This window comes from Miscanthus floridulus, chromosome 2 (assembly GCF_019320115.1).
Source record: "Miscanthus floridulus cultivar M001 chromosome 2, ASM1932011v1, whole genome shotgun sequence".
Classification (NCBI taxonomy): domain Eukaryota; kingdom Viridiplantae; phylum Streptophyta; class Magnoliopsida; order Poales; family Poaceae; genus Miscanthus; species Miscanthus floridulus.
The window spans coordinates 46,267,733-46,288,441 of NC_089581.1; the positions used below are offsets into that span (position 1 = coordinate 46,267,733).

General features: G+C 45.0%; 2 protein-coding genes and 1 long non-coding RNA gene across 3 annotated transcripts; all 3 read right to left on the reverse strand.

The window, feature by feature from the left end:
- Positions 1 to 7,057: 7,057 nt before the first annotated feature.
- Positions 7,058 to 9,723, reverse strand: LOC136538673 (uncharacterized). Its single transcript, XM_066530634.1, has one exon. The coding sequence runs from the start codon at positions 9,721 to 9,723 to the stop codon at positions 7,234 to 7,236; it is 2,490 nt and encodes an 829-aa protein (XP_066386731.1). The 3' UTR covers positions 7,058 to 7,233.
- Positions 9,724 to 14,256: 4,533 nt separating this feature from the next.
- Positions 14,257 to 16,345, reverse strand: LOC136538674 (large ribosomal subunit protein uL16). The gene is made up of 4 exons (XM_066530635.1): positions 16,230 to 16,345; positions 14,990 to 15,491; positions 14,800 to 14,881; positions 14,257 to 14,527 (listed from the first exon to the last, which is right to left on the reverse strand). The coding sequence occupies exons 1-4, from the start codon at positions 16,237 to 16,239 to the stop codon at positions 14,459 to 14,461; spliced, it is 663 nt and encodes a 220-aa protein (XP_066386732.1). The 5' UTR covers positions 16,240 to 16,345; the 3' UTR covers positions 14,257 to 14,458.
- Positions 16,346 to 18,724: 2,379 nt separating this feature from the next.
- On the reverse strand, positions 18,725 to 19,403 carry LOC136538675 (uncharacterized). The gene is made up of 4 exons (XR_010779418.1): positions 19,214 to 19,403; positions 19,013 to 19,123; positions 18,822 to 18,906; positions 18,725 to 18,738 (listed from the first exon to the last, which is right to left on the reverse strand). It is a non-coding gene; the product is annotated as an uncharacterized lncRNA (long non-coding RNA).
- Positions 19,404 to 20,709: the final 1,306 nt, after the last annotated feature.

The window sequence follows — 20,709 nt, forward strand, 5'->3', positions numbered from 1 at the left end:
AATCCTTTGTAGGTCTAGGATCGAATATATACTTAGCCATGCTTAGTCCGATAGAAGTCGGGTGATTTCCTGTCACCTGCAAGATATAGGTAGATATCTGATCACGGTTGGCTATAATTGCTATCGTGGAAATAACCATGTGTTGATGAATAAAAGGATGTCGGGAGGGATTGTGGTAGAGAAGCTACAAGGCATGGAGGTATTGGTGCCTATTTATCCCCATCTGTGTTGGTTAAGGACTGATTCGTTGTATGTCCTCATGTCATGTTGAACGCATGCCTAGCACTTAGTTGCTTGGATAAGTCATTCCGACCGCGAAGCCGAGTAGCTCAACTTAGGTCGGGACTCGGTAAGTGAAAGTGTGCACACTGGAGGAAGTAAGGATGTGCGGGGAGCCAGTGGCGTGAGTCCAAGGGCAGGCCAGGCCTGAACTTCCTGGCAGACTGGTAGTATTCCTGAGGGTGCGGCGCTGATCAGACCCACGACTATACCTGAATTATACCAAAGGTGACCCAACACGACCTTGATGGGGAAAGTATGGGTTTGTGTTAGGAATAACTCCCTAGCTGATTAGAATCGATTCGAGTCACTGTCTCTCCCGGATAGTGAGAACTTGACTGAGCAGCGGCAACGTAGCATTAATTGATGAAACTTGATGGTTATGATGATGCTCAAATTAATACACCAGATATGGTTACTAATGCTTGTTAGCTTAATCACGTGATTGCTCTAGTACTAATCTAGATATGCTAAATTGAATAGGTATTCAATTTGATGCTAAAGATATTAAATCTCCAAGTTATGTTACTTAAGCTTTTATGCAAAATGTTGTCAAGCTAACTCCACCGATAAAGCCTTGCATACTCCTTTGTGTCATATTATTTCTGGTTTACGACGAGTAAGTCTAGCTAAGTACATTCTCGTACTCAGGGTTTATTCCCTCTTGTTGCAGATGATATGATGTATCATGGATACTGTAAGAACTGCCTTCATTCTGTCGTGGATGAGGACTAAACCATGGGGCATGGTACTCCTAAGTCATCCTCTCTATTATGCTTTTGCTGGAAATGACCATGATACTGGCATGTATTTGAACTAAGTGTGATGTTGACGTCAAACTACTTTGATTCCTCTATTTGAACTTGGTTTGTAATAACTATGTGAACTCCGATGTATGTGAGATACTTGTGAACCATTTATGAACTGTGATGTAACATGTGACTTGTTATGTTGAATCATGTCCGATCTTAGTTTGTATGTTGGTTGGTTTGAGATCCTTCGTGATTTTATCAGACTACCGGGTTTATATGGGCTCAAGTATGATAGTTTAATCGCTTCGGTGATTGTTATTATACTTGTGCTCTTATAAATTAGACGGTTCTATTACAGCAGCACCTCAACTATGTGTTGCAAGACCTTGCTTAAGGTGGTCGAGAGCGGTGGCCTCATGTGTCTTTGAGACATTGTTGTGATACCAGCAATGATGACCTCCGGTTATAGCACCGCAAGCATTCTGGCAACCTACTCTTCGTGTGGGGGTCCACTCCGTGGCAGCCTACTCTTCGTGTTAGGGTCCACTCCGCGTGAACTTTGCACTCGCTACCAAGTGCGGTACAGTATCATAACTTTCTCATCAAACAATGACTAAAAGAGACCATCTAAAATTTTAATACATCTAAACTTTAATCTGTCTAAACTTTAGTTTCGAGTGATCCAAACAAGGCCTAAAACCCATTGGATCTTATGGTAGGAATTGAACAAACTTTGAGCTCTCAATGCGGTAGGGCAACATGATCATTGTTTGTTGATCTATAGTTTGTGTTTTTTCTTCTAGTTCATCATATAAACAATATCTACTTTATCTTGTTTCCACATTTTGTTTTTTCCTAACTTAAGTTGTTGTTCTAGACCGAAGTCTTCAAACACGGGGGTGGGCCACCGAACTATAGAAACTAGTGGGAAATGGCAGAACAGCAAAGGTGGCGCGAAGTGGGAAACCAACTAGCTAGGAACATTATGGAATTACTATTCAATTCATCCTCCTCACATTGTTGCTCAGGGGCACTATTTATAGGCCCCTTCGTACATTACAAAAGACCATCGTGCCCCACGCCTACCCTAAGTCCTAAGCATATTCCTTTGGGTCAGGGGCACTTTGGTCGAATCATTACAATAGTAAAAAAATGTGTTCAACTACCACAGGACACGGCGACCTGTCTTTGCTGAGATACTGCCACAAATCTATCACACCCCCAAAATTTCTATTTCGGGTTGTGAATAAAAAATACTAAATAAAAAGAATGATTTTTATATTAGGATGAAATTGGTCAACAATAGTTTAAATTTGCATATATTTTTATTAAAGAAAATGGTGTTTTTTTAGTATTTCTTAATTAATTTGACGGGCTTTCGTTGATGTGGTGCTTGCTCGTTACTAGTTTTGGCGCTTTTGTGTGTGATAAGTCTTCAAAAACACATTTAGACGCCATTTGATCTTTCCCGGGAATTTTCTGGACTTTTTCAGAACATTTTCCTATTTTTCCTGGAGCAAAATCCAAGTTTTAGATGCTCTAAAATCCCTTTTCATGGGCTTCAAATACTTTGTTTGGATTCATCACCTCTCAATCTATCTCTAGAAGTTTTCTCTAAATTTTTAGGAGTTTAGAAATATTTTTCAGGGATGTAAAATGATTTTAGATTTTTCTAGAATTATTTTTGAACAGAAAATGAATTTCTAGAATTTCCGAAATTAAAAAAATCACTCGATTTTTTTCCTACCTCGAACCCTAACGCACAGGTTCCAGAAGTACGACCGCTTTCTCGATCCACCACTCCAGCGTCCTACATCTATCGCCAAAGTTTCAAAACCCTAGAGCTCCGGCAAACTTCCGGTGAAGGTTCGGTGAGCTTTCTCGGCCATGGTTTTCATCCCTAGTGAATTCTGTTTCCACTGTGAGGTTCGTCTAGATCTCCTCTACATCGGCACGCCCTTCGTTTTGCGAATCCATCGCTCTTTGACCATTTCCCCACCTTTCTTTCTCATCTCCGGCGAACTCGCCATGGAAGCTCCTTCTTCCTTGTTTTGCAGTAGCTGTGGCCGACCTCTTCTTGGCCTAGACCGCCATGGCCATCTCCCTGTCTCGCGCCATCACATGGACCCACACCCGGCGCCCGTCCCGTGCCCCGGTCACGTGCCATATGCAGTTTTTGCGAGCAGCAGGCGCTGCTCGAGCAAGGTAGACCGCCGCCACCCTTGCGTGGTCGTGCGGGCCAGCTGGCCCCATGTGCGGGCCCAGGCCACCATGCTGTGCCAAGCCCCTCCCTTCCCTGCGCACAGCAGCAGCAGCAGCAGTGGCCATGGAAGCCACAATCCAGAGGATGGAGATGAGCCAAGGTAGAAGACAAGTTATTTATGTTTCTGCCATTGATCATATAATCCCTGTCATTCAATCGTTTAGTCTCCGATTCGAGTAGTTCTTGTTGCCTTAGTTTTGTAACGTCGTGCTCTACGCAGTAGCGGTAATGTTCATCATGTCACTTAATTATGAATTTATTAATCTAAATGCAATTTGATTTATATTTATTTAATAACTTTTAAATTAAAAGCAACCTAGGGTTTAATTCTGTTTTTTGTCGTGTTGTGGTCGAGCCAACGCATACTACGTATTAGTAGCAACGTATAGCATGTCTCACACCTCTAAATTTTATAAGTTAAATATTAATTTGGTTAATATTTATGCAACCAAGTTTCTAATTAAAAGTAATTTAGGATTTTATTCGGTCTTTTATAAATAGATGTTAATTAATATCAACTTCAATGTGTGTTTATTAATTATAATTATAACATACTTAGTTAAAGCATGAAACATATGATGGTTCGATTAGTTGCTCACACATGTTCTATGTTTTCTAAATTATAAATATTTAAATAACTTAAATACTATGAAAAGTTTATAAATAAAATATGACTAAGGTTTAATTCCGTCTTTTCTAGTTAAACTATAATTTCACTTAATTGAACTTTAGGATATCTCTCTAAAATGTCCATCACCTTAATTTGATAAATAAAATGCATCGAGTGTGTAGTCTATTTTCTCTGTTATGTTGCAAACCTTGATAGACGTGTCCTCGGTAACGATAGCTCTGTTCTCGGTTGTTCTTGCACTCTCGTGATCGTAACAACGAGCCGGGTCATTTAGTACGCTCACTTCAAGCGTTTCTTATGAGTGATCTATTGTTCTTAGTTGTGTTTGTTGTCTGTTTGTTCTGCTTGGTTGCTACGAGTAGAGGAAGGATAGTCCGTTAGCGTTGAAGACCAAGAGCTGAGGACCGACAGTTGAAGCAGAAGCTGGAGACCAGAAGATAGAAGCCGAAGACTTCTGAGCAGCTAAACTCTAGAAAAAAAGGCAAGTGCAGGCACCATTTGACCATATTCCTCCTATTCATTAAATTCACTTTACTTTCATTGTATATGTCTAATATTGCAAACCCTAAGGACATGACTAGCCATATGATTACCTTCCTTGTATTTACCTAGGATTTCTATGATTGGGTAGTGTAGTTATGCTTAGCTGCTCCACTCACCACTTCTACATGTTAATGATAGTAATGGTGATTAATGATTACTTTAATGATGATTAATGATTGATGATGATTAATGGCTACTATAATAATAGAGAAGTAAAGATGCTTATAGCATCGTGGTTAAGGTTTTGAAAAGGGGAACGGGTATTGGAGCTTGGCCCAATTTTCGGGGATGCTCGTGTCCGCCCTCCCTAAGGACCTATTCGTGGAGCGGCCACCTGGGACATACAGTACAACTTCAAGCCATATGGCTCTGGCTTGACATAGTATCAGGACCTCTACTAGTAGGGTGTAACTTTTTGGGTAGGCATAAGAAAGTAACCTAGGTAATGAATATTAAGTTGACGGTAAGTCCGGGTTCCATTGCTATGGGCACGGCTGCCGTGCGCCTAGGCCAAACCTTACGAGTTGCATCCTATTAGCTAGAACCTGCAGCCTCGTAGTGAAACCCTGTCTGCTCACCTTGGTAGTGTTTTGAGGAGTCGTGACCCCGGGAAAATGGGAATCACGACTTAAAGTGAAAGTGTACACCTCTGTAGAGTTAAAACTGATATATCAGCCGTGCGCACGGACACGAGCGGCCTAGACTCTCACATGATTAGAATATGACTCACAATTGGACAATGGAGGTGGATTTGTGGATTGAGGTTGCTACCTCGTGCTTTGGCGAGATTGCCATCCCGTGATCTTAATTAGGGTTACTACCCCAGGTTACTATTTGGGGTTGCTACCCCGTGGTTAATATTGAGGTTGCTACCTCGGTTATATGAGGATAATAAAAATGTTATACTCATTCTAATAATTAATGATTGGGATCTTTCACTCATCTTAGTGATTAGGTTGCAATAATAAAAGTTTGCCAACTAAAATGCTAATCTACAGTAAACCTGAGTCAGCCTTCCCTTTGAATAAGCCTTGCATGTCATTATACTTTCCGCCTATACTTGTTGAGTTTGACATGGACTCACCCTTGCTATTTCCCTCACACCCCAGTGTGTTGTAAAGTGCTGCTCAGAAGAAGGTCAAAGATGCAGAGGAGTTAACCAAGGTCTATTAGAAGTGCTTGGCGTACGGAGCCCCCAGTCAGTCGTCCCTGAGAAGTTGAGCCCATTTGCAGGCCATGACAAAATCTCCTTCACAGATCTTGCCTTCGGTCTTCCGCGCTCCATCATGAGCAAACGATCTCTGATACTCCAAGTGAGCCCCCCTCGCCGCCTTTGGGAAACCTTGGTGATGCCCGGTGAAAACCCGCGCCTTGCAAGGTTAGTCGGATAATTGGATGGCCCTAGGCGAAAAGAGGAGCCCGACGAAAAGTTTGCCAACTAAAATGCTAATCTACAGTAAACCTGAGTCAGCCTTCCCTTTGAATAAGCCTTGCATGTCATTATACTTTCCGCCTATACTTGTTGAGTTTGACATGGACTCACCCTTGCTATTTCCCTCACACCCCAGTGTGTTGTAAAGTGCTGCTCAGAAGAAGGTCAAAGATGCAGAGGAGTTAACCAAGGTCTATTAGAAGTGCTTGGCGTACGGAGCCCCCAGTCAGTCGTCCCTGAGAAGTTGAGCCCATTTGCAGGCCATGACAAAATCTCCTTCACAGATCTTGCCTTCGGTCTTCCGCGCTCCATCATGAGCAAACGATCTCTGATACTCCAAGTGAGCCCCCCTCGCCGCCTTTGGGAAACCTTGGTGATGCCCGGTGAAAACCCGCGCCTTGCAAGGTTAGTCGGATAATTGGATGGCCCTAGGCGAAAAGAGGAGCCCGACGAAGGGGGCGTTCCCCAAGAGTAACCCTCGGCATACCAAAATAAGTTTAGCATGTGTTTTGTTTGAGTATCACCCGCTAGAGAGCTGCTCTCCTATGCCCCCCTCCCGGTCACCTGCCAGCGAAGCTCCTTGCCTGCACCGCCCGTGAAATCGCCCACCCACAACGAAGCTCCTCTTCAGCGTCAGCGCTCGCCCGTGGAGCTCCTCGATCAAGTTGTCTGCGGGCCGCCCAGTAGCGACGCAACGACAGTTGTGTGCCTTGCACTCGTCGATGCAAGCATCGAACCACCGCCGGTGCGTCCAAACTCTAGGCCACGTCTACGAGGGATGAGGCCGAATGTTTGTTTCGTGGGGATGGGGTGTTCTTGAATCTGATGGCGTATTCCCCTAGAGGATGATCCCATCCAACTATCCAAAACCAAACACATAAAAAAAGGAGGATTGACCTAGTGTGTCCTCCTTCGTCCCCGAAACCAAATACATGTTTATGGACCGTCTACGTATGTAACTTTGGTATGACAAGTTTCATAAAGTGTTATAACTACTTTTAAAATCTCAGTATTATCATTTACCATTTTTCAGCATAGTCATTATTCTATCTAGACTTAAAGAAATTGTGAAATGCATATTGATGAGATTCATATCACATAAATTTAAACAAGCATTCAAATATTCAGATATTTCAAAAGGAGCTCCAATAGTTCAACATGAATTCTAATTTGGTACCCTAAATTTGAGGGGGCTAATGCAACAAATATGAAGGTAACATACAGCTGATTTTGCGATGGATATTGTAGAGACACCATTTTAGATATTGCAATCTTGATCCCCAAATACAGGATTCCAGATAAGCTTGAAATAAATCTCCAAAAACACTGGACATTATTCCTGAAGAAGTCCTGCGACACGCTTGGCCGCTCGATCCTTTTGGTACAGGTCGACCAGGTGTTTTGCTGTGCGACAATTTCGAGACCAATGGCCTGTACATCCACACCTGTAGCAAATATGTTTCTGCTCCTTCTCCCTCTCCTCTTTTTCCTTCTGATAGAGGACCACGAGGTGTTTTGCTGTGTGACAATTTTCGGCCACATGGCCCTTGCATCCGCACTTGTCGCAAAATAGGGGTCGCTTTGCTTTGTTGCTGTCCTTGTTTCTGTTGTTGTCGTCTCCCCGTAGACCTCTTGCAGCTGGAACGGGAAGTCCACCGCCTCTCCCCTCGCCGGGCCTGCTCCACGACCTCTGAGCAGCAGCGTCCTGTGCTTCAGGCACAGGTCGAGAGCCCGTCGGACGGCCGCCATGATTTTTGGAAGACCATTCCTGCTGTTTTTTCGGTGAAGAAATCGGCTCATGCTTGGGCATGTGCTGCTGCTGGAGCACATGCTTGCCGGCATTCGGGGGAGCACTGGCCTCCGAAGGGCCAGTGTGTTCCCGTCTGCTAGCCGGCACAGGGTTAGTGGCGCTTAGATCACGGCGTGCCGGTGCCGGTGCCGCGCCAGCGGCAGGGGCACCTTGTCGGACAAGGGCGCTATCACGCGCGCTGTCCGTCTGCGTGCCGGCGCCGGCGCTCACGCGGGACGACTGAGCAAGACCGTTGCCTCCACGTGGAGGAACTGGAACTGGACTAACGTCACTGGCGTCCTGCTGGGAGCCAGCTGCCGGTGGTGCACGTCGAGTGGCGTGCGAGGCCGGGGCGTCGCGCGTGGCAGCGGGCACGCCGGCGCTCTTCGGGGCCGGGGCGCTAGCCTGCACAAGGTTTGGGGTGTCGCACGTCACGGTGGGTGAGCTTTTGCACACGGTGGCGCCCGCAGCGGCAGCTACCTGCGGCATCGCGGTGGCCGCGCCAGCGCCGGCCTGTGCATGGCCATTGCTGCAGCCTAGAGGAAGTGTACTTACCTTGTCGGCCTCCACGGACTTGATGGTGACTTGTGTTTGATATGCCTTCTTGGCTAACATTGACGCGTCCTCTTTGAGCACCTGCGGCATCTCCTTCGGTTGCACTATCTCCATCTCCACGTCGGGCACCTCATAGTTGGGAGGCACCGCCTGGCTAGTGGCGTTGGAGGCGTGGGGCATCGTGGCAGGGGGCTCGTGCCGAATTCTGCCGGAGTTGCTGGGATCTGCATCCACCTGCGCTGTGGCCGTGACGGCCGTGATCGGGAGGCCACTGCCGCTGCCGGGGTCAGGGCGACGCGGGCTCGCCTTGGCCTCACCACCATCGTGAGAGGGGATGTTCTTGGTGGTGAGCACCGAGTCGTGTGACTCGTGTCGTCGTTCAACCTCACGCACGGCGTGTTGCGTCTGCACCTTCTTTCTGGCAGCCTCCACCTCCAGACTGGACACCTTCCGCCTCTTGCTCTTCTCCAGATCCCTGCCGGTGACAGCCGCCGCGGACGCTGCGGAGCCAGAGGCTGGGACGGGACGGGGCGGACGACTTCGTTGCAGGCCAGCGGAGTTCGGGACGCCAGCAGCCCGCACACGGTTCGTGGCATCGCGCGCCGTGGCAGGTCCAGGGAGCTCCGGCTGCAGGACGGCGACCTTGCTGACGGGATTCACCTGCACTGTGGCGTCCGTGCTCGCGTTCGCCTCCGCCACGAGGCCATTGTCGTCGTCGCCTTGAGGAACCGGCATCAACTCCTTGCCGTTGCTGTCGTGCGACGGAGACGTCTTCTCCTTCACCGCTGCATCCTCCTGGATCTTTCGCCACCGCATCTCTGATGCTTGGCCCTCCTGTGTATGCGTCGTACGCTTCGCCACGTGGACTTCCTCCGCCTCCTGAATAGACGTCTTCCTTTTCCTTCCCTCCTCGACGTGGACACCGGTGGCAGCCGGCGCGGAGGCAGCGACGACGGCGGGACCGCCTAGCACAGGAGGCTGAGGTTGGACGGGTTTCGACTTCACGTGGGCCCGAAGCTCGTGGACGTCACCGTCTGTGGCCGGAAGCACCAAGACGGCGGGAAGAACAGGGGCAGGGGCAGGCCGTGTTTTTTCAAGGACCCGCACCTGGCCGACGTCGCCGGCGCCGGTGACGGGCAGCAGGGACATTGCGGCCGGAGCGGGGGCAAGCGCTGGGGCAGGCTTGGACTTTTCGAGTTCCCGGAGCTGGCGGTGTCGGAGGGTAACGGAGTACTGGAGGGAGGAGATGTACGTGTCGAGATCCTCCCAGCGGAAGGGGAGCGGCGTCGGGGAGCAGGCGGCCAGGCGGTCGAAGGTCTCCCGCAGACGCCGCTTCTTGGCCGGGAGCGAGGCGGCGACTGCCTCCAGCTCCCACATCTCCATGACCGCCGGCGGGCGGTCGAGATCCGGAAGCGACAGTAGAGCGGGAGGGTACAGGGGCAGTGGAGCGGCGGCGGCGGCGGCGTTTCGCGAGTCCATTGCGCACTCCGTGATTAGGGCTTCTTCAATAGTACTCCCTCCATCCCAAATTGTAAGTCATTTCAAGAATCTTGGAGAGTCAAACTTTTTTAAGTTTGACTAAAATTATAGAGAGAAATATAAAGATTGATGACATCAAATAGGTATAATAAGAAAATATAACTAATGAAGAATCTAATGATACTTACTTGGTATGATAAATATTATTATTTTGTTATATAAATTTGGTCAAACTTGAAAAACTTTGACTCTCCAAGATTTTTGGAATGACTTATAATTTGGGATGGAGGGAGTACTTAATATTTTTTTCCTAAAAATATGAAACTTTACAACTTCTAAAAAAAGTATTGGAACCAATAAAGAAGGCTATCTCCAAAAATTTCTAGTAATCCACTCCTAAAACATACTCCCTCCATCCCAAATTGTAAGTCATTCCAAGAATCTTGGAGAGTCAAACTTTTTCAAGTTTGACTAAAATTATAGAGAGAAACACAAAGATTGATGACATCAAATAGGTACAATATGAAAATATAACTAATGAAGAATCTAATGATACTTACTTGGTATGATAAATATTATTATTTTGTTATATAAATTTGGTCAAACTTGAAAAACTTTGACTCTCCAAGATTCTTGGAATGACTTACAATTTGAGATGGAGGGAGTAGAAGATAATTTTACATCAGAAATTTTATACTATTTCTAAATTATACTAACCACTTTTATATATTATTTCTCTCTTATACATTTGCATCAGGAACTATTTTCTACTCTTTATTCTCTCCACGCCCTTCCACCTTTAGATTGGCGGACAAACGCACGCGGGAAAGAGAAAATACGCGCGACTCCGCGGCTCAGAAGAGCGTAACTTTACACGGAACGTGGTGATTTTTCCCAAGTTCTAAAATATTAGGAGGATAAATTATAAGTTATGGAAGAGATTTTTTTTCTTATCTTACTAGAAACTCAAGGATTAACAACGAATTTAGAAAACTCTGGTAGATGCTCTTACATCCGTTTCAAAGCGTGGGAAGAAAGCGAAAGATGCCGGCGTTTTATAGAGCGCGGACTAGAAGAGTCCAAGCGGGCCGAGAACAGAGTTGGGCCGTAATTTTTGGATAGAAGTCCTTGATTTCCCGTTGGAATCCTTTCGGATTCTAGTAGCGGCGAGAGAATTTCGCATGGTTTATTAGTTAGTTAAAATAATATAACATTGAAGCTTTAAAAGATAGAAATAAGATTGAAAGTAAAAATAAATAAGACCCTCTAATGCAAGATTTTTTCCTCGCTCCTGTGTTCTTTCTATAAACTGATTCATATGATTACATACAGAAATGTTTAGAAATCACTCTAATTTCACAGTAAAAAAAACACAATAATAGAGAAAATATTTGCATTTCAAATAGAGTCAACTACCTCCGTAGTAGAAAGAACGTTGTTCTAGATATAGAAATAGTCAAATTTTCTTAGTTTGGCTAGGTTTATATAAAAAAATATTATCAACATTTGTATCTCTAAATAAATTAATTATAAATATATCCATAATCCATCTAATGATACTTATTACACATCATAAATATTAATATTTTTTTATATATTTGGTCAAACTTGAGACACGTTGACTCTTCGAAAAGCGCAAATAACATTTTTTAAAACTGAGTCTTATCAAATTCCTGCTTTCCAAATTCCAAAGGTCCCTAAAAGGCTAAAACGTCTAAAGAAGACGTATATCTTTCTAAGGGAATATTGCGATATTCCTGAGCTCCAAATCCTGGCAACGGTTGCAATGTATGACAGTAATTCATTACTGAATTTAAATATCATTAGTGACTACAATTTATTATTGAATTAAAATACTATTAGATATGTTTGGATGCTTAGAATTGAACTCATTTTAATAATCATAATTTAGACACATGTTAATTAAGCTAATATGGTTGTATATGGATTATATTTTATTGTTGGCTATACGAGAGAGATACTTATGTGTTTCATTTCTACCGTAGGGGAGCGAGTTGAAGAGCTTGTTATAAGTTGTAAAATAAAAACATAGAATGGTGATTATAGAATCAATTTTCATCTCCTACCCTATGAATTTGAGATATGCTTATATATGAACTTTGAAAAGTGATGGAATGTCGAATTCTAAGCCAAATAGTCTAATTTATTAAGTAGATTTTAATTCCTCAAAATGAAAGGATCCAAACGGCCCCTTAATATAACTTTGAAAAGTTTGTTGTGTGTCATATATTCAAAAATAACAACAGATTGTCGATGTTATGGAGATTTGTTCATCAGGTCAAGATTAAAAAAAATGTTGTCTTATATTTATAACTTGTTCTGGATGTTCTGATGGCATGATTTTTCAATGCATCTAACCTAGTCCTAAGCAAAATGAACGCTTCGCGCTTTTAAAAGTGTATATATATGGTTGTGTTTGGTTGGCAGATTGGTACCAGCGACTAGAACGGAAATGGGTTGCAGGGATTCGATGCTAGAATCGCTTAACACACTTCGGATCCCTTAGAGTTTGTTGTGGCTTCAACTTCCCTAAAGTGTTGTTCATTTTGGGATGGATGGGGAAGAAGAGCTCGTTGCTCCTTTAACCTGGCTTGATCTGCTTCTTTTTTTATTCGGAACAGTATTTCCCTCTCATAAATTCCTCTAGAATTCTTTCAAACCATCTAAATTCCTCCAGAACCATACCATCCGAACGGAGCAAATATCGAACAACACTGGACACTGCTATGGCCTACGGTAACTTTGACGGGTGGAGCTGAAGGCGTGGGAACTCCACCAAGGCAGCCTTTGTTCTCCGGTCTCCACCTGGCATCGTGCGAGCAAGCGGCGCTCCGCATACCCACGCCACCACGCGGCGGCAGCAGCAGAGAGTCGAGCGGCCGGTGCAGACCCCGCGTGAGCACTCCGGAATCCGGATGCAAAGCAGCTGGCCAGCTGGGTCCGCGCCTCGTGAGCGTACAGGAGAATCACGCGACATGGAGTTCGGGCGTTATCAGATAACGCCCACAAATGAGCAGCATCTTCCAGTGTTGCACAGACCTGAGTCGATTACGTCTCCGCTCAACCAAAATTGATTTCAGCCAAACATCTTTCAATGTTGTATAGGCCCGTATCGGGGCCCTCACACTACTTAGTAGCAGGTCCGACCGGACGCTCACGGCTTGCTGCACGCCCGTGCCAGACGGGAACGCTCGCGCCGCTCCCCGCGCTTCCCCTCCACTTCCTGCGCCCGAAGCCGCGGAACGTTCCATCCGATTCCCACACGCATGCATGGCCTGCCAGCAGATGCATCTGGTGGGTGTGGTAGTACAACACCTGATCTATTTTTAAAGCATTCAGATAAAATATTTACAACATGCGTCTTAAGACAAATGGAACACTTTGAAACATGCGTCTGAAATATTTGTAAAAACACCTGAAAGCACTTGATAAACTATTGCAAAACATATGCAACATCCAGATAAACACATGTAATAAAAACACTTGCAATATACGTTGGAAAAAACAGATGAAACATTGAGAACAGAAGCTTGCAACATACATGTACAATCATTGCAACATATGTAATATTCCGATCTACTTTTACAATATTCATATGAAACACTTCCAACGTACCTATGAAACATCTAAACCACTTGAAAGATAAAACCTGCAACATATATTTTTTGTCCTTCTTCCGTACGACGTAGCGCAGAGCGGGGAACCAGCCAGCCGACAGCTGATAGTGATGATGGTGGCACGGCCTGACAACGGCAAGCTATGCGTGCACCTAGGGCGCGGCGGAAGGATGAGCACGGCATTGGCGCGGCTAGGACGGAGGCGTCGCAAGGGATGGGGGCACCACAAAGGATGGCGACGTAGGACAGGCCGTGGGAATGGCGGCGGCGGCACAGCGGAGCGGGCAGGCGACAGCCGCACGACAAACGAGCGTGCAGTTGGGAGACCAGTGCGGCGTGTAGTGATTTGATTTTTTTTTTCAGGTCCGAATGGACGGAAGCCTGAGCGTGAGCATTAGCGTTTACACATCGCGCTCATCAAATAATTTCAGTGTTGCATGGGCCCGCTCAAGTAATAAACAAGTAATTTCAAACAAACATCAAGTAATTTTCAGTGAAGTATGGGTCCGCGATTTCAGTGTTCTATAGGCAGGTATCGTGTGTCTCCGTTGTGAGATTACCTCCCCGCTCAACCAAACATCAGTTGACGAATGAAAGAGCCCACTGCAGAAAAATGAATCGTGTAGCGATTACGCTGTTTTAACCACTACGGGGGAAAACGGTAAACCAAAACGCAGATCGTGTACTGATTACGTTGTTTTAACCACTACGGGGGAAAACGATAAACCAAAACACACCTAAATATGTACTCCATACAAGTATAAGGTTAATAAAAGCTCGTAGAAAAATCAAATTCGTGTAAATTGCACATCTTTGCGCACTGACACCTCTACAAGAGATCGGGGTAACCCATTTCCAATAGAATTAAAGCGATTAACCATATTGAGAAGATATATTCAGATGCAAAACACTTTATTATCAGCATTCAGACACAAAAGAGAACTACGTTCATGCATAACGATGTTCAGCAAAAGATAGGCAGGTTCACATAAGGCACTGTAATACCACAAACACTTGAAATTCATGTTCCACAAAGCAAAATAATAAGATAGGCTAAGCAAAAACGTCTGGATCCGCATTCCCACTGTGGATTCCACTTAAGCAACGGCCTCGAGGAAAGCTTGCCCAGGAGCACGCTTCTCAAGTCTGCCGTGGTTACCGAGCAGCTGTAAAAGGTCAAGAGAAGATGAAATTAGATTAAGCTCTGACTAATATACTACCCTCAGAGATGAGGGAACAAACATTAGGAGAATGCTCAGAGATGCAAGGTAAAAACTGTGGATTAGCATAGATGACTATGTCGTCCAAAATAAGCTTGCTTCTAGACATGAGGCCAAAGAAAAGCCTACATCTAAAAATATGCATTATCCAAGGGATACCGAAACTAATTCAGAGACATATCTACACGAAAATGTGGCAAGTAGAGTTATAGCTGTACCTTTGCGTTGACACCATCAGGAACAATTCTACCCTCACTCTTGTACTTCAGGTAGTCAGCGCGGCTGAACTTAGTGAATCCCCTGAACAAGATAGTGCAAATTAAAAACAATTATACAAAATAATTGATGCAAGCTATTAGAATATGACATTTTGGTTCCATATCATCAATGAAGTAATTATGCACTCACCACTTTCGGCTCTCAATGATCTTTTGGCGGCCAGGGAACTTGAACTTGGCACGACGCAGGGCTTCGCTAGCATGGGCAGCATTGTTGTCCTTGCAGCGCACAGAAAGAAGGACCTGACCAATGTCCACCCTAGCACAGGTACCCTGAGGCTTGCCAAAGGCACCCCTCATTCCAGTCTGGAGCCTATCAGCCCCGGCACACGAAAGCATCTTGTTGATACGCAGGACATGGAACGGGTGAACCCGGACCCTAAGGTGGAAGGCATCCTTTCCGGCAGACTTGGTCATGTACTTGTTGCAGGCGATACGGGCAGCCTCAAGAGCCTCACTGGAGACATTCTCCTTCTCCCAAGAGACAAGATGCACACAGTAGGGGAACTCATCAACACCCTTCCTCTTCATCCCAACATCGTAGATCCTGATCTTGGGGTCAGGGACACCACGGCAGTACCTGGACTTGGGGTATGGCTTGTTCTTGATCTGGCGATAGCATCTCGCAGGCCCTAACCAATGTTTCAGAAACATGAAAGCTCGTTATTATCGATGAACATAATAATAATGCACTGCAGTAATAAAAATATTCAGTGCAAACAAATATAAACTTGACTAGATGCAAAACAGAACATTAATTTCCACAGAATATACAACAGTTCATGATTGAAGCACGCGATTGAGCATATTCAGTGTAATCAGATTGGGCCTACAGTGTTTTTTCATAGCATACAATAGAATAGTAAATGTATTCGTTAAAAATCCATGGAACATAACTAGTAACCCCATTTTGACAGGTAAAACAACTGCATAAGGTCTACAAGCATTAACCCTAACCAAAACAAGATTTTCCAATTATGAACAGCAAATCAACGGATGCCATGTTCTACCAGTAGTCAGACAGGTCCTAAACTATGAGCGTGTTACTTCGGATCATATCACCCGCCCAGAACACAAGAAATCTGGGTCAATATATTAGTAGCAAGGCCCCAGCGCTTCTCATCTCTATCCGATATACTAGGCAACCACAAACTTCGCGAGTTTCACAAATCAACTCAGCAAACAAACAATACTAAGCCCGTGCAGTAAGCACCACGTATTCATCAAAAGTATCAACCCGATTTCGTGTGGATCTAGTCTAGTCGAGATTTGCACCGGACGAAAAAGGGAGAGCCCTATTCAGACAAGCGGTTGCAACAAACATCGCAGTAGAAGCGTAGGAAGGAGCTGAATCGAAAACGCGAACTTACTTCTGCCCATGGCGACGGCGGCTGAGGGAGGCAGGCGGCGGCGGCGGGGCGAAGAGAAGGGGCGCGGCTAGGGCTTGGAGGGCAGCGAGGGGATACTTTATATAGAGAGTGCGGACGCGGAATGGGGCCGTGCCGCCGTGGGTTTTGTGCGTCACGGCATGCGACTGGCAGATGCTGGGCCTTGGGAACAGTGGACCGAAAAAAACCAAGAGAGCCCAGTAAAATTGGAGACTCCTTTCTTTCAAGGTCAGCCCATGCGTCATGCGGAGTAACCAGGGAGAGGGCCCAGATTACAATTGACCTGTGAAGTTCCCACGCTAAGATCTTGAGTACACAAAAATGGGATGTCCAACTTAGGCAATTCGGATATGGAGTGCATGGAGACAAGAACATTTTATAGTAAAATTGTTGCATACTTGAGAGCTTTTTCACTATCTTGTCGGTGTATATCAAGAACCAATACTAAATTGCAGGTTTCAACTAAAGTTCATCAAGTTATTTGAAATGTACCATAGGAGATGAAAGGATAGAGGAAAGCCTCCTTAAGTTGTTGCAGTCTACCGTCTCTGTTTTAGTTCAATCACTTTCCATAACAAATTTCTACTTCCATGGCTTTTTTCATGTGTTTACCAACTAGTGATGTTGAGAGTGCAGATGCGGCCCTGTTCGCTTCGCTGAAAAGTCAAGCTGAAAAGTATTGTTCGCTAATTTGTGGTGAGAGAAAAATAATGTATCATAACTTATAAGCCAGTCTGATAAGTTCAAGCGAACATGCAAGAGTAGCTCAATTATGCATGGACCGGCAATTATTTCAACAACCTGGTAAAATATTCTCAAAACTATTCTGGGTACACCTAAAATTGTGCCCCCCCGTTGAGGAGCCCAACCATTGTCCACCAAACAAATTATACCCAGAATTCCAACATCATTAAAATCTATGGCTCCTAATCCTCTCCTACAGGCTTCAACTCGATCGGATGCCCAGGATTGTCAAAGCTTCAACACTCATCCCGCATCCTCCCTGCGCATCCTCCCCGCTCGGCAGGCATCCGCACGCGCGAGACAGCCGGCGATCGAACCCCTACACCGTCCGAAAAAAGAGAGAGAAAAAAAGCGTCACCGCCTGAAACCCTGACGACGCTGCACCTAGAGCCTGGGCGCCCATCCTGGCGGCGAACGATCGCCCGCGCGCGTCCAGCAACACGCGCCTCGACGTTCTCCTAAACAGCGGTGAGCTGAGCCGAACGACCTCAGCCAGAGGCCGTGTGAAACCCCACCGACGCTCCCTCCTTCGTCCGGCGCGCAGGGAGGAGATCGAGCCCCTGCCGGCCCCCGCCCATACTCGAGACGATATTGGCGAGCAGATATCCCCACGCGCTCACAAAAACTCCGCCCGCGCGAGATCCCCGCAGCAGCACGCAATAAACCCTGCCGCTCGGCTGCAGGCAGGGCCCAGAGGTACTGTCGGCCCGCTGAGAACCCTTCCTGGCCGGACACAGCACCGGCGCCGTCGCGCAGTCGCCTTCATCCATCATCCTACGAAACAGGCTCCAGCGGGAAGCACACACTACTACAGAAGTTAATTGTAGGGGCGGCTGCTCCAGCCGCCCTTCCCAGGATGTTCCTACAGAGGGTGCCTCTGTAGGGACGGTTTCCTAACCGCCCCTGCAGTGCCCTCTATAGGGGCGGCTGGTGTTTTCAGCCGCTCCTACAGTTCCCTCTGTAAGAGCGGCTGGTAATATCAGCCGCCCCTGTAGTGGACTTCTGTAAGGGCGGCTGTATCACCAGCCGCCCCTGCTGTGTGTATTTGTAAGGGCGGTTCAATCAAGAACAGCCCCTACAGTGGATTTTCCAGCAAAAAAAAATAATTCAAATTCAAATCTGACCACATATATATATAATTCAAATTCAAATCTGACCGCCACAAATATACATATATACATCCACAAACACAAGACCATTATTTAGAACATCATCACAAATCATAATTCACAAAAGTCCATCATTACAACATAGTCCATTATAAAGTCCATCATTATAACATAGTCCATTAAGAAATCCACAAGTCCACATGTAAAACAAAGTCCAAACCGTTCCAAAGTCTGATCCAAAATCATACCACAAGTCCACATTGTCATCAACGGCCTAGAGCTAGCCTATCAGTCTCCCGAAGGTGTTGGTATAGAGGATTACTACCTAAGTCAGAAAGAAGATGATGGTAAGTGCCTTTATGATACACAATCTGGTCTATTATGAAGTTGCAAAGGTCGTCGACCATCTCTAAGAGCTCGTCATCCTTGTATGGGTTCCTTCTCGTATCTTTATCTTTCTCCAACTACAAGAGAACAAGTTTAGGTTTACTATATCACAACATATGCGAAGTTTTCATACTACGAACGAAGAGGTTCAAACTTACCAGATTGGGGTTTCTATTGTAGCCACCGATGGTACTCATCATAATACACGTGTAGTATCCACAATGTAGACTTCTAGGCTTCTGCTTGGGGCACTGTGTGTTTTGCATATGGAGATGTTAAGTAATGCTATTGACGGACACGTAATATATGGAGTACCAAAGTAAATGACACTTACCGCACATAGAGTTTTGACATACAACTTTTCCTTCCTATTTGGATGATGCCTCCCCTTATGTTCCTGGACATAGTGCCTGAATGCCCTGTTCCAATGGTTTTAGCAAATGCAACTTGTTAGTATCCCACATTGAACCTTACAAGTATGTATACAAATATAGTAGCTAAAATAAGGATTGTCAATATGTATACGTCTTGACAATCGCTATGAAGTCTTTGTATGTCTCGACTGGGAAATCCGCTGAATCAAAGACCCATGCCATGCTATGTGAGAGCCAGACGCCTATGCAAATCCAGTGATCGCTGCATGAATTTAGTCATAGAAGAAACACATAAGCTCTTTTGCATCGAACAAAGTATATTGAACAAAGCTAAGTATACAGTCGAACTTACTTGAAGTGGTATGGTATCCATATATTATCGTATTGTTGGAGATTTTTAAAACATAGGGCAATGTATGCCGCAACCTTGAGGGACTCTTCTAATATTTTCTTGTTCCTGATGTCCTCTTTCTTCTTAAGTGTCTTTCCAGCTCCTAGTTCTTTGCAATCTAGTTTCCACTCTTTAGGGTAATTAAAATTTGTTGATGCTATAGGTGAAGGGTCTATATACCCGTGTTTCAGAGCTGACCTCTTTTTCACAAAGTCCGCTTACATTCTACAAATCACGGCGCGGGTTAGTTACAACAAAATTAAAAGATTACATTCATATCATATCGAGAGGGCAAGGACTTACATGCACCATATGCGAATTAGATTCATTTCCATTCGTCCGGGGTGGAAGCATGCCTGGATATCCTTAAACTCAACGGCAATTTGCCCACCTGGGGCTCCAAATGTGCCGGCAGGGATCCATGCTTGTAAGATTTATAGTTCTGTTATCTGAGCACGCAAGTACTAATCGTGGAACTTTCTTATTCCACATGGCAAGCACTGTATGACTCGATTTGGTAGGAAGTTCTTGCCTTTTTCATATTTATCCGGGCAATCATTTGACCATTTGAGGTTATCAACAGCTGGATACTTGTTAAACACTTTGTGCAGTTTGCTAGTGGTGTCCTCCTCAGAAGCTGGTGCTCTGAATTCTTTTACTTGGTTCTTAGGCTTGAACTGGTCATGGGCCATCCACTTATGCACCGATGAGACGCCATCCACTGGTCATGGGCTTGAATTCGTCCAAGTTGTCACCGTCATCTGCATCCCCCTCACGTGCTTCGCCATCATTGCTGGCACCACCAGCATCATCACCACCTTGTTGATTGCCAAAGCCACCACCTTGTTGATTGCCATAGTCACGATCCATTTGTTGCTCAAGATCGTCTGTGAATCGGAACAAGTATGCTTGGGTTTTAGCTTCATCAGCTAGATCATCGTCGCTGTCATCAACAACCACTGTTTCACCATGATGAATCAACACTGTGTAGTCCGGAACAAATCCTCTCCTAATCAGATGTTCTTTGATGGTACTCACATCTCGAAATGCAATAAGGTTCTTGTAATCTTTGCAGGGACAAATAATCGTGTCACTATTCTCTTTCAACGTCGCTGCATGCTTCTCTGCGGCTTTGATGAATTTGTCCACCTCATCACGGAAAAGAGCGTCGTATCTTAACGAACCATACATCCAAGAGTTCCTGTAGTCCATCTTATAGAAACAAAACAACCAAAGAAAGAATATTACTCGAGAATAATTGTATATACCTGAGACACGCACCATGGTAGTAGAGGATAGTTAATTAATTGACTATTAATGCATAAATATTTTAAAATATAAATTAATTGGTTCAAATAAACAATTTTAAAGAAAATAATTAGCAATATTTAATATTTCATCCACTACCTTTAATGCAAACTCCATTCCAATTTCATGGTAGAGGATAATTAATTAAT